This window comes from Alternaria dauci, chromosome 9, assembly GCF_042100115.1.
Source record: "Alternaria dauci strain A2016 chromosome 9, whole genome shotgun sequence".
NCBI classification, from domain to species: Eukaryota; Fungi; Ascomycota; class Dothideomycetes; order Pleosporales; family Pleosporaceae; genus Alternaria; species Alternaria dauci.
In genome coordinates, this window is record NC_091280.1 from 1908015 (window position 1) to 1926107 (window position 18093).

The 18093-nt window shown below is 52.9% G+C and overlaps 7 protein-coding genes across 7 annotated transcripts; 3 read left to right on the forward strand and 4 right to left on the reverse strand.

Annotated features, from left to right (window-relative positions):
* Positions 1 to 119: 119 nt before the first annotated feature.
* On the forward strand, positions 120 to 1897 carry ACET3X_009315 (uncharacterized protein; the record flags this gene model as incomplete). Its single annotated transcript, XM_069455496.1, has 4 exons — positions 120 to 653; positions 900 to 1422; positions 1486 to 1534; positions 1588 to 1897. 4 exons carry the CDS (start codon positions 120 to 122, stop codon positions 1895 to 1897), a joined length of 1416 nt encoding a protein of 471 aa, XP_069303392.1.
* Positions 1898 to 2369: 472 nt separating this feature from the next.
* ACET3X_009316 (uncharacterized protein) lies at positions 2370 to 3260 on the reverse strand (the record flags this gene model as incomplete). Its single annotated transcript, XM_069455497.1, has 1 exon — positions 2370 to 3260. The coding sequence occupies one exon, from the start codon at positions 3258 to 3260 to the stop codon at positions 2370 to 2372; it is 891 nt and encodes a 296-aa protein (XP_069303393.1).
* Positions 3261 to 6336: 3076 nt separating this feature from the next.
* On the reverse strand, positions 6337 to 8714 carry ACET3X_009317 (uncharacterized protein; the record flags this gene model as incomplete). The annotated part of the gene is made up of 5 exons (XM_069455498.1): positions 6337 to 7129; positions 7178 to 7441; positions 7491 to 8231; positions 8271 to 8571; positions 8624 to 8714. 5 exons carry the CDS (start codon positions 8712 to 8714, stop codon positions 6337 to 6339), a joined length of 2190 nt encoding a protein of 729 aa, XP_069303394.1.
* A 535-nt stretch (positions 8715 to 9249) lies between these two features.
* Positions 9250 to 10058, reverse strand: ACET3X_009318 (uncharacterized protein). Its single transcript, XM_069455499.1, has 3 exons — positions 9979 to 10058; positions 9831 to 9888; positions 9250 to 9783 (listed from the first exon to the last, which is right to left on the reverse strand). The coding sequence occupies exons 1-3, from the start codon at positions 10032 to 10034 to the stop codon at positions 9337 to 9339; spliced, it is 561 nt and encodes a 186-aa protein (XP_069303395.1). The 5' UTR covers positions 10035 to 10058; the 3' UTR covers positions 9250 to 9336.
* A 233-nt stretch (positions 10059 to 10291) lies between these two features.
* Positions 10292 to 11197, forward strand: ACET3X_009319 (uncharacterized protein; the record flags this gene model as incomplete). Its single annotated transcript, XM_069455500.1, has 1 exon — positions 10292 to 11197. The coding sequence occupies one exon, from the start codon at positions 10292 to 10294 to the stop codon at positions 11195 to 11197; it is 906 nt and encodes a 301-aa protein (XP_069303396.1).
* Positions 11198 to 13502: 2305 nt separating this feature from the next.
* On the forward strand, positions 13503 to 14354 carry ACET3X_009320 (uncharacterized protein; the record flags this gene model as incomplete). The annotated part of the gene is made up of 2 exons (XM_069455502.1): positions 13503 to 13681; positions 13775 to 14354. 2 exons carry the CDS (start codon positions 13503 to 13505, stop codon positions 14352 to 14354), a joined length of 759 nt encoding a protein of 252 aa, XP_069303397.1.
* Positions 14355 to 14455: 101 nt separating this feature from the next.
* Positions 14456 to 16540, reverse strand: ACET3X_009321 (uncharacterized protein; the record flags this gene model as incomplete). Its single annotated transcript, XM_069455503.1, has 1 exon — positions 14456 to 16540. One exon carries the CDS (start codon positions 16538 to 16540, stop codon positions 14456 to 14458), a length of 2085 nt encoding a protein of 694 aa, XP_069303398.1.
* Between the last annotated feature and the right edge of the window lie 1553 nt (positions 16541 to 18093).

Here is an 18093-nt window from a genome sequence, read left to right on the forward strand (position 1 = left end):
CCCAACAAGGCTCCCTCGTCGAATCACTGGGACCGGTCGATTGCGCTCCAATCACATCGCTGCTCGCAACACAAGTCCTACGTCACTTCGACATCCGGATTTCGCGGCCCCATTGAAAGATGGCAGCCCTAGCCTTCAAGGCCATCAGCTACGGCGCAGAGCAGATTCCTGACAAGTTCTTTGAAAAGATACCCGGAGGCTACTTCACGCCGGCAGAACAAAAGGAAATCAAGAAAAACCGCAAAGACCGCAGCGACAGAAAGGCAAGAGAACGACGCCACAGTGAAGAGAGATCCAGCAAGCGCAACTCACGACAGGAGCGCAGCCCGCCGGCAGGCTACTCGGACTACTACACGGACGATACCGACTACGAGCGCGACCGAGAACAACGAAAGGGAGAGCGACGACGCGCAAAGAGTGTTGGAACGAGTGCTAGGAGAAGTCCGAGTCGGGGACGACACGGCAGACATAGCAGCGACTTGGACGGACAGCACAGCCCTCCAAGAGACATGGCTCAACCACAGCAGGGACAACCCTACTTCCCTCCTCCGCCTACATCCGAGTATAAGCCGTACAATCCACAGGAGTATGCTCCTAGCTCCGTGCAAGACCATCGCCCATATGCCGCTCCTGCCTACGGCTACTCTCCCCAGGTAAATAATCTTTCATCTTTTCGGCGCGCGACGCTCGCGACAATGCCCGAGCATCCAACACCGGCGAACAGCTGTCCGCCTCTGTTGAGAAGCCGGACAACGTCGACCTCGTCCAGCCCTTTCTCTTTTCAACCTCATTTGCTTCGCACTCTTTCTCGTGGTTCTCCCGTTTCTGCTGCTTTCACTCCGTCTTACGAGCCGCCCCTTGCGGCCTTGCTTCAGCGCCCACTTACTAACACTCCGAAGCCAGCAAGTGCAGAGCCACGTGGTGCTTCTCAAGACCATGTCCAGCGCGATGCTCCCAGAAGCTCTAGGTATACTCCTGGCCCTGGATACGCGCCGTCGCCCGCGGTAGACGCGCCCATTCCGCCACCACCTGTCGGATCAAATTCTCCTATGAACCCCTATCATCATACCGACTTCCCTGCGGCTGGCACTGGCTACCAACCGTCTCCGCCGCCTTTTAGCCGTCAGCGCTCCAACTCTCAGCCTAGTTTCACGCCAGTGCCGAGCGCAACCTACCCGACTTACATACCCCCATCCGCTGAACAGCCAATGGTTGCATACAACGAGTCTCAATCTCGCTCTCGCCGTGAGAGCACTAAGCCTCGTCGTGAACATCGTCACAGGGCTAGGTCTGTTGACTCCCACTCCCACCAGTCCCGCTCTAGCAAAGACCACCGTCGAGATGATTCGCGCATGACTAAAGTGCGCGATAGATTCGATAGCATGGATCTGCGCGAAAAGAGCCTGGCGGCGTCGGTGGGAGGTGCGTTGGCTGGAGGATTTGCGGGCAGGTCGCTGGGTAAGAGCAGGCTGACCACACTTGCAGGAGCAGCTGCGGGTGCGTTGGGTGCCAGGCAGATTGCGACACGCTCAAGGTAAACAACGTCACCCCATGCTTGACTGGTTTCAGTTCTAACAATACCAACAGAAGCCGAAGCGATCGCCGCTCCACGTCCCGTTCTCGCTCCCGATCCCGATCCCGGACTCGCGCGCATGAGCGTGAACGCAGCAAAGGTCCCGGCTTGCGTGCTAGAAGCCGCAGCGTGATCGATCGCTTCCGCTCCAAGTCCCGTGGCCACGACGATCGCGATTCGCGAAGGGACGATAGGCGCGATCGTGATCGCCGCCCCGACCATGGGTACGACTATGGTCGCGATGATTACGACTACTTCAGTAGCGACTCTGAGGGTGATGGCAGTCCTGTCAAGACGAAGCGGCACCGAAGGAGGGATTACTAGACATATGTCCAGGAACGTGGCAAAGTGTAGGTTCCTACACGACTGTATTATTACACTTCTTTTTTTGCTTGTCTGTCCTCTGCGTTTCATCGATATCTTGCGTTGATTGCTTTTTCTGCACGTATGTATTGATACGACACGACACTTTACGATTTACGACAATGAAGAATAATGGGACACGGGACGATTACTCTTTTGTGTTCGTGGAAAGAGAGTTTAGCGCCTTGAATCAAGCGTCTTTTACGTTTGTAGGTTGTATTGTGATAGCATGGTAATAGAGAAATGTAGACACAACGCTTCTAAATACTCCTGTGCACTTCCCTGTAAATCCAATTTCCAAACCAAATTATGCAACAAACGCCCTTCAATGCTCGTCGTAATCTCGACTCGTGGTATCATCCCAACGCTCCTATGCAAACAACACTTTTTGCATCCCTGGATCTATTTCCCCCAAACCCCAACCCGCAACCCATCAACATAGGAACGGAATCAGATTCACTGTACCCTCCTCGGCAAACTCATTTCCTACACCCGCCTCTTGCATCGCAGCCTTGATTCTAATCTCACTCCTGGCCGCCAAGACCTGACCCGCCAACTCCACAAGACTCTGTCCACAAAGCCTCTCCCTGCCAACCATGAAGTCAAAGTAGCTTTCCGGAAAGTCAAAGTGGAGGCCCACATCCCTAACGAGAAGGTCCTTTACCGCTTTCCTGAAGAGAGAGTTGCTGTCGGCCATGTAGAATCCGGTAAGCAGCTTCTGCACCTGCAGTCGCTCAATGTCGGTTTCGGATTTGGTGCTGACGCGATGTGGGTCCTGGGTAGAGGTGCTGTCGATGTAGCGCCGTGTGTCTGCACAGAGAGTCAAGCTGAGCAGGCTTGGCGAGACGGTGTTGAGCAGGTAAGATAAGCTAGTTGTGTAGCGTCCGGCTCCGATAGACACGGGTTTCCAGACTCCGTCGCGTGAATCTAGTGTTGTGGTCATGGAGTTGGGGTAATAGAGGAGATCGACTTCAAGATGGCGAACCAAGGGAAGGTCGGTGAGTTGGAGAGGGGGTTCAAAGGCGCCCGAGCCTTCTTCTTCTTCTTCTACTTCCTCTACGGCATCTCGGCCGGAGTTACCCTTGGATGACGTTGGCGGTATTGAGGTGATGTAGAAGGTGTTTTTCCCAAAGAACACGGAGCGGGCTTCGTGGTGAACTTGCTTGTTGGTTCGGAGAATAGCAGTATGGAGATCATATTTGGTCTCGTGACGGGCAACAGGACCTTTGATGGATGAAGGGGTGACAAGGAGGTGCGTGTAGATGTGCAGTCGGAGTTCTGCGGGTAGGATATCCAGGAAAGGTGAACGAGTTGTCTTCACCATGATGGACACCTAGGATGGCTTTCTCAATCAGATGGCTTCTTCCGTCGACTTATACTGAGATGACTTGGCTGATTAGTTGGTAAGAGGACATGGGCCGATATGTCGTATAGAGAAATGAGGTTCAGGATCCTTTGCAAGGCCAGCCCTATGGATCGTGAGACTACTCGGTGAGAAACGATTGTAGAGGTCAGCTTTCAACAACAGGCAACAGGAGCAGCAGCGTGCGAACCCCTGGTCTTTATTCTCGTTGCATGGCATCAAGTGACCCAGTCCACAATCGTCATCTGTCGCAAGCCCACGAATTCATTACACTTGACTCGCTCCACCTAGCATTCTAGGAAGCCATATAGCCAGGAACCCCTTCACTGGTAAGAGACTTAGGACCCTGACCAAGAAAAACGTCCATGCGCCCACGATGCACACTTCCAAATACTCCTAGCCCTGCCGTCCAAAGACGCGATTGACGTGCAGATCATCGATGTTCGCAGGGATCATGTGGAAACACTGAGGCGTTCGGCTGCAGACACCCTTGCGTCCAATGTACCGGTGTAGAAGGTGATGAAACTATGGTAGGTGCTCAGGTGGTTCGGCAAGGCTCCGGAGGGCATGTCGAGCGGCTGGCTAGGTAGGTCAATGGCATGTGCGACCGCCCCTCCCCGACATGTCAGGGAGAAAGTCCGGTAGCGCGTCTATGGTGTGTTTCTAGAAACATTGAAAAGAAGGTTTGTTCGAGTGAGGACAGGCATTGCGAGGGCGTAGTCTTGCATGTCGGCTACGCTAAGTTTACAAGTTTTGTTCTATAGTGCTTCGACGGACAAGCACGGAACAGTCCTTAGCAACATGCCCTTGACACGAGTTTCATTGAGAGCGCTGATGAGGCCGACACGGCGAGAATACGGCATCGTGTAAAGTGGAGTTTTGTCAAGGTAGATGTAAACTTAGTTATTGTCTTGCCTGTTTGCCGCATCGGCATGTTCCTGTCATCTGGCAAACACCGGAAAACCGGGCGATTTCACTCAAGTCGGGCAGACTTCCAATCGTTCCTGTTCCCCTCCCCCTCCGCGCGCGCCCCCCCAAAGGACGACTCGGCCGAAGAGCCCGAGTAACGGCGCCGGTTTGCCCAAACCCTTGTAGATTGAATCCAAAACAGCCTCGATTCCTAGATTGCAGCCCGCTGTGTCAACCACGGGTATATTTCGCCGCGGCACAACTTGTAGCTCCTAGACCACCGCCTCAGATTTAGCGCGCTACCCAGGTGTATGCACCAGCCACGCTGCGCAAGGCTCAAACCATCGGCAACACTACAAAGCTACGGCATGTAGGATACGAGAGGGATAACGGGAACGCACATGGCACGCTAACAGGATCAGCACTAGAGGCCCGGGAAGAACACTTCCACGCGAATGATGAACGAGGGAGTTGCTCAAGTCGGCTCCACACAAGCTCTTAGTTCCACTGAACCGGAAAGGGCGTCGTTTGTGCCTCACTCATGCAATGTCATGCACTGTCAAGACATCGTCTGACCTGGCCTTGGGCTTTGATCTGATTCCTTTCCCTTTACCGCTACTCGTCAGAAGCGCGCTTGTCGAGCCTCACCATTTGGACACTACATCCCGCGTCGCACAAAGAACCGAATACGACGAACCATGGACGCAAATCTGACATGCCGCAAGCCAGCCAAGATGGAACTCCCGTGTCGCCGCGGCCTGTCTGTTGCGTCTTTGCCCGAACTATTACAAAAATCGGACCCTGAACATCTTCTTACACCAATCTTGCACATCGTACATAACCCGTACCAGGGCTCTTCTATGCGTAGTCTTACTCTGGCTCTACCCCGTCTCACTCATCACCATCCCTCCCTCCCAACGACGCCTCCTAAGATGCTCGGGCAGCAAAGTAGACCCTGCTTTTCCAGCGAACCAAAACCTCGGGGGATAAAGCTTTGATCCATACAAAGATAGCGGTGTGTGAACCGGATACAACTCCGCAATCTCAACTTGCATAATCCGCATTCTCTCGTGACGAGGGCGGGCGCTTGCCCATCACAAACGGTCCGATCTTGTGGCGTCTCCCAGGGAAAAGACATCCGAGAAAAAATTGCTTTTCATGCATTTTCGTGCATTTGTTGCAATCTAAATCCATCAACTACGCCGACGGACAGCAATCTGTCCATATTCCCGATCTGCATGTGGAAGGCGTGGCGACCGTTTCTCATTCGCTGCTCTATTTCCGTTTTGTGTCTTGTCGCCTTGTCATGTGCATGTGAAAAGATTGTGTTGCTTGAATGGGGCACGAATACAGGATAGATCTGTTTGGGGTCGAATGCAGGGTATCAATCGCCATGGTCGATATGTAAGCCGATGGGAAGCCACATGGATAATGCCTGTGCGTCGTTTCTGCAAGATGCCGGTGAGACCAGTGGTGCGGAAGGGACAGGAGTTGTCAGTCCAAAGTTTACTCTCTCTTTGACTCCCAGACCCTGGACGTTATGAGGTCAGAATGGTACGATGTTTACCATAAGACGGGCGGACGTCGGTGTTCTGGGCGTATGCGCCATTACGCGGAATTTACATATTTTGAGAGATCATGTAAGGGTCATACCGTGACAGGGTGTCAAGCCTGGGTTTAGTGGCGGGGGCGAACATTAAGCTTTTGGAAATGGTCGGCGATTAGGCACCTGGAATAGGAAGTTGGGGGGGCAAAAGTTATGTGACTGATCGGCTATCGAACGTTGGCCCGCTATGGAGTGATGCAATGGTTTGTTTTCTTTGAGTAAGTGTGTATACACGGGCGCTCAAGTCCGCGGCCAAGGCCCTCTCTGTACTTAAGACATAGTACTGTACGTTGTACTAACGGTGAGTTCAGAAGAAAAACATTGCACATAGTACGTCTAGTTATAGATGCACTCAGAGCAGGACATAAAAGCATTGTATGTATTCTAAGAGTAGGTTAGCCGCGCCTTGTGACACATAAAAACGTAATGTGCGTTCATCTCCTCCCGCGAGTCGCTAACAGACATGACTACAGCCGTTCATATCTTCTTCAAGTTACAGAACAGAAAGTGGAAATCAAGGCCTTAAACAAACGACAAGTCCGCTTCTTCGTCACTCTTAGTGCTCAGGTCGATGGTTTTGCCATTGTACTCGTCCCAGAACTGCTTTTCACGGCGACTCTTGCTTGGCACGGTATGTCTCTGTTCCCGAGTTGGGGGCGATGGCCGTGCTCGTCTGGTTATTGTCCTCGTCTGCCACGCTGAGCTGTGTACGGCTTGCGCTGCATCGCTGAGCTGAGGCGGCCGCAGGTAGCGATACTGATGTTGAGAGTTTTCAGCTGATGAGTTCGGACTGAACAAAGAACCCGCTTGAGCCGCTGGTTCAGTGATGACAACGTCCTTTTCAATCAGAGTAATATCCAAATCTTCGATATTATCCTCTGCTGTGATAAACCCATGGTCGAATGCTTCGAGGGTTTGCGCGCAAGAGCGATAGACAAGTTCTGCCATGAGCGGAGGAAACATGTTTCCTACTTGCCCGATGGCTCTCGAATAGCTACCAGTGAGATGATGGTTTTGTGGTAAGCTCTGTAAGACAGCAAGCTCGCGAGGTGTGAAAGCTCGTTTGCCGCTCGGATGCAAAGTCTCAACACCACTTTTCAGGATACAGTTGATGAACTTTCTATACGCGTCGTAGGGTGCACCGTTAAGCACAGGCATCTTGTGTGGTTGATGGTAGGGGTCATTGCTTGCACGTTGCAGGTGACCAAAACGTTCCATCTTTTCGAGAGCGTCGCCAATGCTCACGTATGGTAGCAATCCACTACCCGAAGGACCGTGGGTTGGCTTTGGGAACGGAGGGACGGGTACCCCTCGCCTACATCGAATTAGCGCCTGGATAGAATGATCGAGTTTTGTAACAAACCTAGCCGCAATAATGATCAGGCGCTTACGAGGCTGTGGCAAGCCATAGTCAACCATGTTGACCACCTTGTAGCTGACACTATACCCTGGTTGTGCACTGGCGATATTCCTCAACAGGCGATTGAAGTGTGCCTGGTTCTTTTCCATATTCACTAGGCCGGCTGTGTTCTCCAGCACTAAGATCCTAGGCTTCAAGTGCTCTAACAGTGGCTTAATGAAGTCTAACGCTTTGATGTTCATTTCGTCGTCTCGACCTTTGATTGTACTAGACTGAGTTAGCAAAAGGATTGACATTGTGAATAAGAGTGACTTGCTGGGCACAAGAGTAAGGCTGACATGGGTTAGATATTGACAGCACGTGGATTCTGCCAATGTGCTTGTACAGGCGTTGATCGATAAACTCGAAGGCGTCTATACAAAATGACGAACCATCTGGGTTGTTCTTTTCCCACGCCTCTATGGCTAGCTCGTCAAAGTCGAGCCCTGCGATGATTTTGAGACCTGCTTGGACTGCACCTCTTGATGAGCCGCCTGCACCACAGCAGATGTCAACGTATGTGTAGTGCTGTTGTTTGACAGGATGTGAACGTCTACGCTTTACTGTTGGGTCGTCGAGAACCTCCAGGGATGGTGTGCGCACCGGTCGTTTTCCCAGTCGCGCGTCACGCAGTCGTTGGTCGTGTGATGCTGCTGGACTCTGTATGTGTTGAGGGCGAGGAGGATACTGGTCTGGTCTGAGGGTTTCCGATTCAGTCAGAAGCCTCATTATGCAACCGTATGCCTTTCCGTTGGGGCTGATGATTGTTGTCCATGTCCAGCGGCAGACCAGTGGACCTTGCTCGAAGATATGGCGCTTGATGTCTTCCTTTGTATATGTGCGCTGCCACAAAGTTGCTGGTTGATCTCGAAACGAAAGCATCGGATAAGGCTTTGTAGTGAGTATAATTTCTCTTTTCTTCTTGACATCCTTTAGATCAACATTGATCAGACCTTGGACTAGAGCAGGCCTGTCGTCATCCTCACGCACCTCGAGGTGCATCATGACTTCGTTGAGTCTTGCCGACTCGCCGTTCGACCCACGTCCTAAACGATACTTTTCCCTCAGAAACCTGTGGCCGCACAGTTGGACGCTGTTACTAGCAGTGTTGACGATTTTGGAGATCCTAAGGAAGTCACCACTGTGTAGTCCATGTTGTCGGAAGTCGGGCTTGTGAAGCTCCACAGTGTCACCGGCTTTGATTTTAGTACCGTCATGTAGTCGACAGCTCGTTATTTGAACATCTGTATCGGATGTAGTGCTGTTGTAGGCATGTAAACGGTTGGTTGTGCTTGCTCTTCGTGTCGGTGTTGCGTCGATGGTGATAGGCCCGGAAGCATCGTTTTCCTCTTCATCCGCTATAAGAAAACTGTCAGCATGTGGAATCGATATCTTGAGTACTGAACTTACGGGGATCGATTGGCGGGATTTCATAGAGATCGTCATCATATCCCATCGAATCGTCGACGTCCCATACATAGCGGGGGCCAGAGCCAGACATGATGGGCCTGGGAGACGGGTGTACGTTGGCTGTTTGCGCGGCTCAATGGGCTCAGCAGCCGCAGACGAATATCGCGTCTGGGAAGTTGAGTAGTGTGAGAGACGTAATAGGCAAAGTCGTGTGGGGAGGAGTTTGCGAGCAGAGAACACGAAGCGACGACGACATTAGGCAATTGGACGTGCTCTTGAGACGCGCAGTGAAGGTGAGTAAGAAGAGGCATTGGAAACGAGAGGTGGAAGCGGTAGCACTAAGCGACAATTGTAAAACCAGATGCGTCAGACGTGAGCAAGATGGTTGTGATGAGCGAGGTAGGTTATGAGCGAGCTGTAGCTGATAAAAGTAGCTGAAGAAGTAGATACGGCTTGTGGTCGCAAGAACAAGGCGGTAAAGGTAGCCCGCTCAGTCTGGAGGATTGGTCTAATAGCGGTGTGTAGCAAGGTGATGGGCCACTCAGTCTCAGGCGACTGGTCTAGTGGCGGCGCGCGTGGAAAGGCACAAGGTACGGTCATGGGTAATGCAAGGATTTGAAGGCAAGAAAAGGCGCAGGATGCTATATCCTACCCAACCCAACTATACACGGACGCCTTTGCCAGTCCTCTGAAGGTATATTTCTCGGCACAACTCATCGAATGGTCTTTTGTACAAACTCCTTCTCCAGCCGGCCGACCTCTTGCTTGAAGGTCTCGACCTCTTTCCAGCAGTCGAGCGGGCGTCGGTCGTGGGTCCTCAGACAGGCGACGACAGCCTCCTTTGCCTTTGTGACGTCGGCATCGGCCTGTTGGAGCTTCTTCCTCTGCTCGAGCTTGGCCTTGAGCTGCTCAATCTCCTTGGTGACGCTGTCCCTGCTCATGTCCTTTTGCCGTTGCTTCTCGGCGAGGGTCGAACTGCTGGATGTCGCATCTTGGATCTTCTCGACCAGGGAGGGCTCGTCGGGCTGTTGGCTCTCTCCGGGGAGCGTCTCGCTGAACTTGGCAAAGTTCTGCGTCTCTTGCTCGCGCAGCTTCTCGAGCTCGGCGGTTAGGCGTTGCTGGTACTGGAGTTCCTGCTGTCTTGACCGCGCCGAGTCTGTCTGTTGGTAGTTAGTCACCATCCGCCCGTTTGGGCCATGGAACGCACGAAAGTGTTCTTCTGCAGCGAACCGACGAGTTCATTGGAGAAGCTGTAGGGGTGATCTCTGCACGCAAATTATCAGCACACGACGTCACTGGCCCGCTGCATCTCGCGCGGGGGGCGGGAGCCATTGGCGGCGGAGAGTGCGACGTACGAGGAAAAGACGTGCTGCTTGACGTCCGACGAGGGTTTTGAGTTCTCGGCGCCCATGGTTGCGGTGGTGGGACTGGCGACTTGGAGGGCGATGATGCCGATGCCCTCTGCTGCAACAAGTCGGAGCTGACGGCTTGGCCGACGAGGGCACGCTAACAAACACCCCTGCAACCGATCCCCAGGCGCTGTCCATGTCGACTGTAAACAACTCTGCTTGGCGGTTCACAGACTCTCGCCACGACAGAACCCGGGCGACTCGGTGGGCTCAATCTCACATGCATAGACTGCCATTGCCATTCCCCCCTCCTCCCGCCATGCAGTCTTCACTGAACAATTGGCTGAAGAAGCCAGGTCAGGACAGCCAAAATGGACAAACGCCAAATGCTGCTCCCATGGCGTCACCAAGGACGAACCGACCACCGCCTCCCCCAAAGTCAGGCTCAGCCCCCGCGCGCGTGCCCTCCAATACCACGCCTACGCCCCCGGCAATGGACAACTGGAACGACATACCCGACGACTTCCTCCAAGCCCCCTCGAGACCGCGATCCAAGAAAAGCCCCCGTCCCTCCCGAGCAGTCACGCCTGCCGTCTCGCGCATCCCTTCGCCCATCTCCCTCTCCGCCCAGCAGCCGGCCATTCCACAGCTCTTCGCCCTGCGTCCTCTGCCGCCCAACGTCCAACTCGTGCCCCTCACCCAAGACTTGCTGCCAGCCTTCAAGCGCTTGAATACCCTCACTCTCCCTATATCCTATCCGGAGACCTTCTACAAGGAGACTATGACGGAGCCACACCATGGCATTACCCTCGTCGCAGTGTGGCACTCGTCGCCTACAAATGCCACCTCGACATCGTCGGAAGAGAAGCCAAACCTCGTGGGTGCCGTTCGATGTCGCTTACTGCCTTCCTCGCAACTATACATTTCTACCATTGGTGTCCTGGCCCCCTACCGCACCCACGGCATTGCCATGCATCTTCTACAGGCGGTAGTGAACAAGGCCGTCCATCTCCACAGTGTGCGCTGTGTCACGGCGCACGTGTGGGAGGCCAACGAGGAAGGCATGGAGTGGTACAAGAAGCGCAACTTTGAGATACTTGAGAGAGAAGAGGGCTACTACAGGAAGCTGAGGCCACAAGGTGCTTTCCTTGTCAGGAAATGGATCGGCGTTGGAGACCTCCTGGGCCATGGTATTCATCAGCAGAATGGCGCAGGCGGTGAATGATTTGGACAAGACCCTTTGCCCTGAACAACGACCATCATTCATCCTTACCCATGTGCGTCCAAGTGCACTGCTAGTGTAATTTGCCTGGCACGATGTTCAATAATGTACACCCCATGGTCTGGCCCAGTATGCAATGCATCACCTCGATGCCTCATACTACCTGCCTCCGGGTTATGGTACGATGCCGCCATCATCACCAGCGTTATTCGGATTTCTCGCAACCTGTTCCGACTACCAGTCCCACTGCTTGTATCTAGCAATTTAAGCTTGCGTGATCTGGAAAGTCGCACAAGTCATGATCGTTTTGCATGGCATACGAGTCTGGTGGTCGGACAAGGGTCGACTGGCTACCAATTTGCGGCTAAATCACACCCCCGTCTATAAGAGTCGTCGTGAACAAGAATAGCATCAACACCAGTCGCGACCCTTCTCGGAACGTAGCCGAGCTTCGACTCGTGGCCGAAACAAGGGTCGATCGAAACACGGGTGTAGCTGCGCACCGTAGGCAGCCTTGATCGAGAAGCAGTCTGCAATACACAACATCAAACACAGACATACGCCCAGGTGAACTCGTCTTTCATCTTGTCAGCCTTCGCCAAACGTGTCATTCTGAGTGCCTTGCCGTCTGTGACTAACTACACAAGCTCTCGCTAGTCTCTACATTGCCTGTACCATCACCGAGGCACACAAACTCGCTAGCCACAATATAGGCGAATGCGCAAGCAGATTAACATGGCCTCGTATTTCACCTTGGTCCCAGTTAGACTGTTGTCTACGATGGAGCCGCGGCTATCTAGAACTGTAGCCATGAAGCAGTTATTGAGCCTGGTGTTGACTTCCCTAGACTAGCAGCAAACATCTGTGGCTATAAGATGCGTTCAACGTTCCATGAACCTCAAGTCCACGACTGGGTCAGCATCTCCATTCACCGAAGCATTGTTATCTACCCATCACTATGCAGCTTACTGTACTTGCGCTTCTAGCGACAAGCCTCTCGACAGTGTGCCTCGCAGTATGTATCTTGCCATCAATCCAACCGTCTTGTACTGATCAATCAACGGGCGCCGGCAAACAACCATGTCGCCCTCGAACCACGTCAGACGTACATTATAACCTGTACCAAGGGCGGATGCATTGACAACATCAGCCGAACTACACCGGGTGTTCCAGAACCAACAACAAGCAAGATCACAACTACAACCAGCAAGAAGCCTGAACCGCCAAAGACAAGCACCAAGCCGGAGACAATACCTACGACTACCTCAAAGAAACCTGAACCACCCAAGTCGAGTACCAAGCCAGAACCGACTACAACGGAGAAGCCAGAGCCACCCAAAACAAGCAAGAAGCCGGACCCGACATCGACGACGACCTCAAAGAAACCCGAAGTGTCCAAGTCGAGCACCAAGCAGGAAACAACTACAACGAAGAAGCCAGAGCCGCCCAAAACAAGCAAGGAGCCAGAGCCAACACCCACTCCAACCAAAGTCAGTCACACATCGGTCAAAAACATTCTTCTTTATGACTTGTTCTAACACACTCAGACCACTATCAAAACGACGACAAAGTCGGTGGAGAAGCCCACCAAGACCACTACCGAAGAGGTTGGCCCGAGCAGCACCAGATGCCCTGTTCCTCTCTACTATAAATGCGGAGGCTCGGATGACGGTGTTCCTTGGACAGGTTGCACGGTATGTGTCAACGGAGCAAGTTGCGTGGCTCAGAACGGTATGTGGAGATTCATACAACGTACGTCTTATGTTATAAAGCTGATCTTGGATAGAATGGTACTCCCAATGTGTAGCAGACGACAGCCTTTTGGATGAGAGCCCTGCAGAGGAAGAGTAGAATGGGTAGTTGTTGCACACTTTTTTTTCAAGTAGTAGTCTTCAGACTGGTCTCACAATGCCATCTCTCAACCATCGTTTCTGACTAAGGTGATTACCAAGGCTTACAATGCGCGTCGAAGCATTACAAGGCGCGTCGAAGCATGACAAGGCGCACCAAAGCGGACATGGTGGGGTAGCTTGAACGTGTCCCTGGCACGCCCCACCATGCTAATCAGTTCCCATACGAACGTCATACATACGGACTGAGCTCCACTATCTGCCGCGCACCTATCGCGCATACTTCATTTCATGCTTTTCCTGTAGTGTGCCTCCTTCAAACCTCTCTCACTATCGTCTTGACACGCGCATCATCGCCGGACCATCAATTGACCCAGTCCCATCGCCTCGCCTCGCCTCGCGTCGTCCAGATCTTCCTTTCCTAGTGACTGCAGTAGCAAAGTCTCCTGATAAACATCATGCCCGACCCACGAGTCTTCATAGTCCGCCACGGCGAAACAGAATGGTCGCTCAACGGCCGCCACACCGGAGTCTCGGACATACCGCTTACAGAAAACGGCGAGAAGCGTGTAAAAGCCACGGGCAAAGCGCTTGTAGGCGACGACAGATTGATTGTACCAAGCAATCTAGCACACATGTATGTTCTTGTGCCTCCAGAAGAAATCTCTCTATCTCCCTCTCCCTCTAAAAAAAAAAAGAAGACCTCAAGACTGACTTTGAATACCAACAGCTACGTCTCCCCCCGCACACGCTCCCAACGCACCCTCGAGCTCCTCAACCTCGGCTGCAAAGAACGCTACCCCTGGCACGACTCGTCCAAACCCCACACACCCGACATCCGCACGCACGCCACAATCGAAGTAACAGAAGCCGTCCGCGAATGGGACTACGGCGCCTACGAAGGCCGCGTCACCTCGGAAATCAAGAAAGATCGCGAGAGCCGCGGGTTAGGCCCAGACTGGGATATCTGGAAGGACGGCTGCGAGGACGGCGAGAGTCCTGAGGATGTTACAGAGAGGCTGGACAAGCTGATCAAGGAGCTGAGGGAAAAGTATCACAAGGGCAGATTTGGCAAGGATGGGAAACCCAATGATGTGCTGATTGTGGCGCATGGACATATTCTGAGGGCTTTTGCGGCTAGGTGGGTGGGCAAGAAGCTCGAGGACAATCCCAGCTTGATACTAGAGGCGGGTGGTGTGGGTACGCTGAGTTATGAACATCATAACATCGAGGAGCCGGCCATATTGCTGGGTGGTGCTTTTGTGGTTGATGTTGTGGAGAAGGAGCAGGAGCAGCAGCAGAAGTGCTAGATCACAGATCACAATTCATATCAATCAGCAGGTATGTGTGTTTGGTTCGTTGCATTTTTCGTCGTAATCCTATTCGTCCTTTCTCAGGTTTGCAAATCTCATCAAGTTCCGGCAGCAGCAGCAGCAGCTTTTGGCATGATCATCTGGTAATCCCGACTCTTCTGTTTAGCAATCTGGGCGAGCCTCTCCTTGTTTTTGAGTGCCCAAAGGCCAATCTCACGTACGGCAAAGGCGTTCATGAGACTATCCCGACCATATTCTGGATCGCTCTTTAGGCCAATGTCGGGACAGGTCCTGCACAGACTATCCAATGCTATCTGCGCCTTGCTGAGCGGACCCTGAGCAGCTTTCTCAAAAATCTTGGCTACGTCAACAGCACGTCCATGGATCATACGCAGCGAATCGAGATCTGAGCGTAGATTGTGGCCGACTACAATAGTCTCCTTGTCGATGAATTTGTGTAGTGCGTTCCGTGCTGCCGTCCAGCCCTTGAAGACCTTGTATCCAGACTTTCGAGCTGCTTCCATATCCTTCCAGCTGAACAGTCCAGTCACTGCAGAGCGCCAGTCTGAGACTTCAGCATGCGGATCCGTGCAGACGAGGTGGTTCATAAGGATTCGGCAAGTGACAACGTCGACAGCTGCGATTTTCACAATTTCCTGAAGGCCACCCTTGAGCAGGACTTTACTGCATGAGATGGTGACGACACCCAACGCAGGCTTTGATGGGTTACGGGCGAGAGAGGGCTCAAAGTCGCTAAGCGGATACTCGGCGTTGTATTCATCCATGAAGGTCTTTGGAGCCGGTACATATTCACCTTGTAGGATCTTTGGGAGATGGCACAGGGTATCAAACATGGCAACCACCTCATGCTGCTTTGCGACGGCAATACGCGTCCAGTCAGTTCCGCAGACGTTGATCCGACCGTCGTGTCGAACGAAGATATCGGACTGGATCAGAAGCCGCAGGATCTTCGCTTGGACATGCTTGGCTTGATCCAATTCGGCAACACCGCTCATGCTCATGCCGGCCGGCGGTTGGACTGGCTGAATAGGCGGCATGTGATGCTGTATTGGCATAGGTCGAGCAGGGGGGTGTGGGTGCACTTGCTGCGTCATACGATGTGTGTGAGGTATCGGTCGGGGTGCGGGAGGTGCCATACGAGGCGCGGAGGGTGCACCACGAGGAGCGGAAAGCGACGCGCGTGGGGCAGGGCGACCTCGCTGACTTCGAACGCGAGACGGTGCAGAGGAGGGTTGCAGCAACAGGCCTTCTTGCCTCATTTGCTCCCGCACAGCTCGACCAGCCGCATTCTGTACCTGACCATCAACACCATGGGCATCAGTCTTGTGTTGCCTGAGGCCAGCTTCCGACCTGAAAGCCCTATTGCAGCCGATGTTGCATTTGAAGGTACCCCAGTTACTAGTTAGAGCAGACGGGGTGGATGAGGAAGGTTGTGCGCGAGGTGCAGGTGCCGCTGTAGGGGCCTGGGTTCGCTCTGGACCTGCTACCACATGGTTTGTGACTGCCGTTGTGCTGCTACCCGATTTAGTAGCCTCCTGTACTTGGCGATTCTTTTTGGACGATGGGACGGGTGTGCAACCTAGCATATGGTTGTTGTAGTGACCCCTCGAGTGGAAGGTACGCTTGCAGTCGTGGCATTTTACTTCGTCTTCGCTATCGGCGGTATCGGCTTCGGACGATGATGATGCGTTCAAGTCCTCGTAAGATGGTATGACTGGCGGGTCGTCTTTGGACTTGTCCAGGTCAACATAAACATGGGTAACTACAGGAGCTGTGGCGAAGCGCTTCGGGGGAGTGTGCCTCCAGTCGGCGCAGCCAGAGGCGATGTTGCTGCGGTGATTGCTGTACTGTTTCTGGGTCGTGAAGGTCTTCTCACACCGATCACAGGCGATTGCCATGTCCGGTTCTTCTTTGAGGGCCTCCAGGCCTTCCTTTCGCGGCTTGGGTGGAGCTGTCTGTGGATTTCGGTGGCTGTTCTGGATCTGATGGACCTCCAGGGCATGGGAATCGTCAAAATCCCACCCACAGGCAGCACAGATAAGCTTTTCGCTGCTTGTGTCGCAGTGATTGGCAGTGTGCAGTCGAAGATCAACTTTGCTGGCGAAGGATTGCTCACAGAGGGCGCAGTAGTATGGTGGCTTGACGCCTCCCCGGCGCGTCATCGCCGGTGAGATGACAACTGGAAGCCAGGCTGTCTGTTGCAAGTGAGGTGGTTGAGCTGATCGGCCTCTGTTTGCGGGGTCAAATACTGCCAGGAAAGCGCGACGGGCACGGACTGTTGGCTCTCGCGATATGCATGGGCTACTGGAAGCTTCTGCCACTCACCTTCATCTGCGAAATGCCTCACTAACTTCGCAGTCTAATCTGCGTAGGCAGACGAGTAATCGTTGCTGCAGTGTGTCCAAAGCCCAATTTGGAGGTTCGTTTATTCCCTTCCTTCTAGGTGCCTAGGTATGTTCAGGATAGGTTGAGTTGATACAGGCGCCTTCGCGAGATGTTGTAGCCCGGTTATGGGATGATCTATGGGCACGAGAGTAACTGGATTCAGTAGATTGAGAGCGGAATATAAGGAAGGTTTGTGAGATGAGCGCTTCTTGTAGGCCATTGGAGTCTTTTCGTCAGTATCGTGGGCAGGTCACCCCGAAGTTATGCATGATATCCTACCTAGGTATCGTAGCAGACCATGACTCCAAATATAACCAGGTAGTGAGTATGTTTAGGGTGCTTGATGTCTGGGATACGGATGAAGACTTTTGGGTTCGTCGTATGGTAACTGCGGTGTCCGCCTTCCAGCAGCACCGGTTGGAGACACCATCTCAAAGATCGAAGCATCAGTGACCTATTAGATGCTCCTGAATCTCCCCAGTAAGTACCTCGTGATGCCTAGAACACCATTCATACGCATGAAAATGCATATGTCGTCCTTGCACTTGGCCGTTCAGAGGTCTGAACGGCCCTTTGCAAAATTCGTTCCTTCACAAACATTGTTCCATACCCTCAAGCGCAGTTTCTCTGCTCAACAGTGCGTTTTCTTGCACTTCGATCAAGAAAAACGTAGGTAACACTGTATCAAACAAGATTCTTGCCCCTGAGATAGCCAAGGGTGTTCAATGATTCGTGCGTTCCTGGAACCCACTCTTGCCCAGCGACCATATTGTATACATCGCACTCGATTGGGCACATAGGCCATTGGAAGTCGATGGTCAAGCAGACCAGTGCAACCGTCATGTCTGAGGCTCTGTTAGCCCAAGTCTCAGAAAAGGTGTGGTGTACATTACTGCATTCTATTTCCGGCTGTCGTCTGCAATGTGCGCTGATAACTGCAGGGAATCCGTTCACAAAGCACCCAATGGATAGATATGTGGGTTTCGACACAAAATAACACTAGGTGTCACAGCACGGCCTAAGGTGTTACAGTCGAGCATACAAACTTCGATCGCCTCATGTAGTGCATGAAAGATAGGTGCACTAGCCACTCTTTCCCGCCATCGCCAGCTGTCCAAAGCGCCACCAACCTAACACTTGAGTCTTCGCTTATCGGAAGACAGACAAAAACGAGATCTTACCTAGGTACGACGCGATTCTAGATAGCCCATCTGCGCCACCAGATGACGAATTCGAGGTTTGCGATACATTCCGGAGCTTTATTGAGCATCGAGCCTCCCGAGGTCTCTGTCAAAGCTTCGACAGCAGTGCCCGTCCCGATCAAAGCTCT